The 4,132-nt window shown below is 32.2% G+C and overlaps 1 protein-coding gene across 1 annotated transcript in view; it reads left to right on the top strand.

The window, feature by feature from the left end:
- Nucleotides 1-220: 220 nt before the first annotated feature.
- HELRODRAFT_114881 (hypothetical protein) overlaps nucleotides 221-4,132 on the top strand; it is a 6,561-nt gene continuing 2,649 nt past the window's right edge. Inside the window, exons 1-6 of the mRNA XM_009028564.1 lie at nucleotides 221-269; nucleotides 739-807; nucleotides 1,178-1,257; nucleotides 2,548-2,650; nucleotides 3,070-3,246; nucleotides 3,869-3,925. Coding sequence (XP_009026812.1) covers nucleotides 1,193-1,257; nucleotides 2,548-2,650; nucleotides 3,070-3,246; nucleotides 3,869-3,925 — 402 coding nt within the window. The 5' untranslated portion in view covers nucleotides 221-269; nucleotides 739-807; nucleotides 1,178-1,192. The remainder of the gene's footprint in view (nucleotides 270-738; nucleotides 808-1,177; nucleotides 1,258-2,547; nucleotides 2,651-3,069; nucleotides 3,247-3,868; nucleotides 3,926-4,132) is intronic.

Raw genomic sequence — 4,132 nt, 5'->3', positions numbered from 1 at the left:
AAAAAATGCGAAATAGAAGGAGAGAGAGAAGAGAATAAATGGAAGAAAACTTAGAGAAACAAGAAAAGTAAGAAAGAACGAGCAAAAGATATAAAGAAGGACGAAGATAAAAAAGAGTGAAATACATCAACGAGCGAGTGTAAGAAAGAGAGGGTGGGATAGTGAGAGAGAGTTAGAGAAAGAGAGAGAGAGAGAGAAAGTGAGAGATTTCAAAGTTGGAATCAGAAGTGGAAGGGAAGCTGCTATCATCTTCTCGTTTTCAGTGCGGAGTATGTCGGCTATTTTTTAAATACATTTTTATTATTATTAATTTGCATAATTAATCATAATTATTTATAAATATTAATAATAAATAATGATATTAATAAGATAATTGTTAATAATAATAGTGCTAGAAGTACCTGCATTGCGTTTTGTAGTAATAGCAGTAGTAGTAGAAATAATAATAATATTAATAATATAAATAATACTATTAAGAGTAGTAGTAGTAGTAGCAGTAGTAGTAGTAGTAGTAGTAGTAGTAGTAGTAGTAGTAGTAGTAGTAGTAGCAGTAGTAGTAGTAGCAGTAGTAGTATTTATTGTGGCAGTAGTCGTTCTTATTTCTTGCTTCAGTTTTATTTAATATTGCTCTATAAATATATAGAATATAAATAAAATAATTAATAATAATAATAACAAATAAAAAAAATAATATATTTCGTTTAGTTTCATTGTTTAAATTTTAATAAACTTTGGCAGATTTTTTAGTGCTAGAGGGCGTATTTTGTTGTTGCAAGAGGCTTTTGTTGGATAACTTTTGGAGATAAGGTGGAGGGAAAGTTCATTTGTTTCAGTATAACTGGTGTTGAATTACGTTTTGAAAGTTGTGCGTGTGTGTGTGTGAGAGTATCTATGTGTGTGTGTGTGCGTGTGTGTTTGTGTGTGAGAGAATGAGAGAGCCTGGTCTTGCAATTGCTATGACTGGGTTCAAATACAAAGAGATCCTTGCCTATCATATGCAATGTGTATGATGCGTGGTTTGCACGCGTATTCATATACGCTGTGTGTGTCGTTGAAACCTCTGAAGGAAGCGAAAGAGAGAGAGAGAGAAAGAGAGAGAGAGAGAAAGAGAGAGAGTAACCTTTAACCTTTTAACCTAATAGTAGTAATAGAAACGCACTCACGTCCAAAAATTTAGAACACCCAGCCAACCATGGAGCACGATCCGTCAGTGACATTTTCCTGCTTCAACTGCAACCTGAACCTAGTTGGATACAGGTCAGTACAAAAGTTTCGTCATCGTTTATGAGGGTATTTATGTGTGTGATAGAGAGAGGGTTTGTAAAAGTTGTGTTTGTTTGTTGGTTCTTTAGTTTGTTTGTTCGCCAGTTTGTTTGTTTGATCGTTCGTTTGTTTGTGTAGCTGGTGTATACATGTGTGTGTATGTGTGTGTGTGTGTGTGAGAGAGAGAGAGAGAGAAAGAGAGAGAGTGGGTATATGTGTGGGTATATACGTGAATGTGAGTACATTGTGTGTATGTATGTGTGTGTGTGTTTTCACCATCTGCTTTGTGTAATTGTGTTATTTAGACGTTATTTTCCATTTTTACAAATCTCATTTCAGTATCACTTAATGACATAAACCAACGACAAACACACAGCGTATGCATTTAAAAATACACGTTAACCAATGCGTCAGACTCATCGTGTAATGATGCTACTGATAGTTTAACACGGCCGGGTAGAAAAAGTTCTCTGCTATCTATCATTAAAGTAACACATATATACCTTTATTGAACGTGTTTGCTTGACATCAGGGCAAACAGTCTAAATAGAATTACAAAAACATTTTTATATTTAGAGGAATGGCGGAATTAAGCTATATAATTAATTATTGCTATATTATTAATTATTATATTTATTCTTCTCGCTATCGATATTCTAGCTCATAGAATCTTTTAACACCAGAGAGGATTGTAACAAAACATCTGCAGAGTTAGGAGTGGCGAGGTTGGAGGCAGAGTTGTGAATGTGATTGTTACACGAGATAAACTTGTTAAAAAAATTATGTAGCTACTTGGATTAGTTTAGTGTTTCTATTACTGTTGGTATTCGGATAAAGGTTCGACAAAGCTTGCATTTGAAGCGGCTGTGTTGTTGAACCTACGGAATAACGAACACTTGACGAAATTACAACATTGAGGTTGGAAATGTAGAGATCTTTAAAGTTAGAGCATCGATTACGAGCGTTCAAAGTTTACAGCAGTTTGAATAAAAGTTTTTAGCGCTGAAAGTTGTCTATTACAACAAATTATGAATAAGGAATTAAATGAATGAATGAATGAATGAATGAAAGAAAGAAAGAATGAATGAACAAATGAACAAACTAAAAAACGAAAGAACAAACAAACAAACAAATAAACAAACATACAACTCATGACGAATGAATGACACAATGAATGAATGAATGACAGAACGAATGAATGAATGAATGTATAACAAACGACAATTGAACAATTAATTGAATAAATAAACGAATGAATAAAAAATCCAATAAAAAATTTCATAGATACATCTTGAGAGAGGAGAAACCATTTTGCATAAAATGTTACGAATCGTTGTTTGCCAACACGTGCGAGGACTGCAAGGCTCCCATTGGCACTGACTCTAAGGTTGTTGTTGTTGTTGATTTTGTTGTTGTTGATATTGTTATTGTTGTTGCAGATGTTGATGCTGTTGATGTTGATGTTTTGTTGATTGTGTTGTTGATGATGTTGTTGATGTTGTTGCTGATTATTTGTTGGCGTTGTTGATGTTGTTGCTGAAGTTGGCAATTCCGATTTGAATTGAATTAAATAATATAAAAATGTTGTTGTTGTGAATGTTGTTTCCGCTAATTTTGTTGTTCATACATGCCGCACATACCACACCACACGACATACATACACGCCACACAGGCCACACCACACAAAACTTTTCAAGAAAACATTTTCATTTTTTCTCTCTCTTTCTCTCTCTTTCTCTCTTGATCACTTTCCCTCTTTTGATCACTCTCTCTCTCAACCATTCCCCTCTCCTCGCAATTTTTCAGGATCTCTCCTACAAGGATCGCCACTGGCACGAGAGGTGCTTCAAGTGCTGCGACTGCCAGATGTCGCTGGTGGACCATCCCTTCGCTAGTAAGAACGATCGTCTCTACTGTGCCGATTGTCACGATAACAATTTCGCTGCCAGGTGCGATGGCTGTGGGGGTCTGTTTAGAGCCGGTCGGTTCCATTTACTCTTTTTTTTATTTTCTGTATTTTTGATTTAATAAGTTTTTTTTATTAAAGATTTAAAAATATTTTTTAATAATTTTTCAAGAGTTTCATTATTTTGAATGTTTTGTTTAATAGTTCGGCTAATTTAGTTTAAATTTTTCAAAGATTATTGAGATTTTAAGTAATGTTTTCTGGTAAGATTCTGACTTTAAGGTTTTTTTCGGTATTTTTGGTTTTAGTAAATTTTTTTATTAAAGATTTAAAAATATTTTTTAATAATTTTTCAAGAGTTTCATTATTTTGAATGTTTTGTTTAATAGTTCGGCTAATTTAGTTTAAATTTTTCAAAGATTATTGAGATTTTAAGTAATGTTTTCTGGTAAGATTCTGACTTTAAGGTTTTTTTCGGTATTTTTGGTTTTAGTAAATTTTTTTATTAAAGATTTAAAAATATTTTTTAATAATTTTTCAAGAGTTTCATTATTTTGAATGTTTTGTTTAATAGTTCGGCTAATTTAGTTTAAATTTTTCAAAGATTATTGAGATTTTAAGTAATGTTTTCTGGTAGTTTTAGACTTTTAGAAAAAACTATTTTATAAAAATATTTTTTGTGTTTTGCCCGTGATAGGCATGAAGAAATTTGAATACAAGGGCAAGCAGTGGCATGAGCAATGTTTCTGCTGCAAGGTTGGATAGATAAATTCATCTTTTACTCGATATCATGTCTTTGAATGTTAAATTAACTAATTTAAAACTTAAATTAAAATAATTAAATTTTATTAATTTACAAAATTATAGATGTTTGTCGAGTTGTTATTGATGTAATTTGTAGTTATGATTGAGTTATGTGGCGTTTGGTTTGCGTTTTTGATGACATTTTTGTTGAAAAATTAA

The sequence above is a fragment of the Helobdella robusta genome (genome assembly GCF_000326865.2).
Source record: "Helobdella robusta unplaced genomic scaffold HELROscaffold_56, whole genome shotgun sequence".
In the NCBI taxonomy this organism is placed as follows: Eukaryota; Metazoa; Annelida; class Clitellata; order Rhynchobdellida; family Glossiphoniidae; genus Helobdella; species Helobdella robusta.
This window is presented reverse-complemented; position numbering and strand designations above follow the sequence as displayed.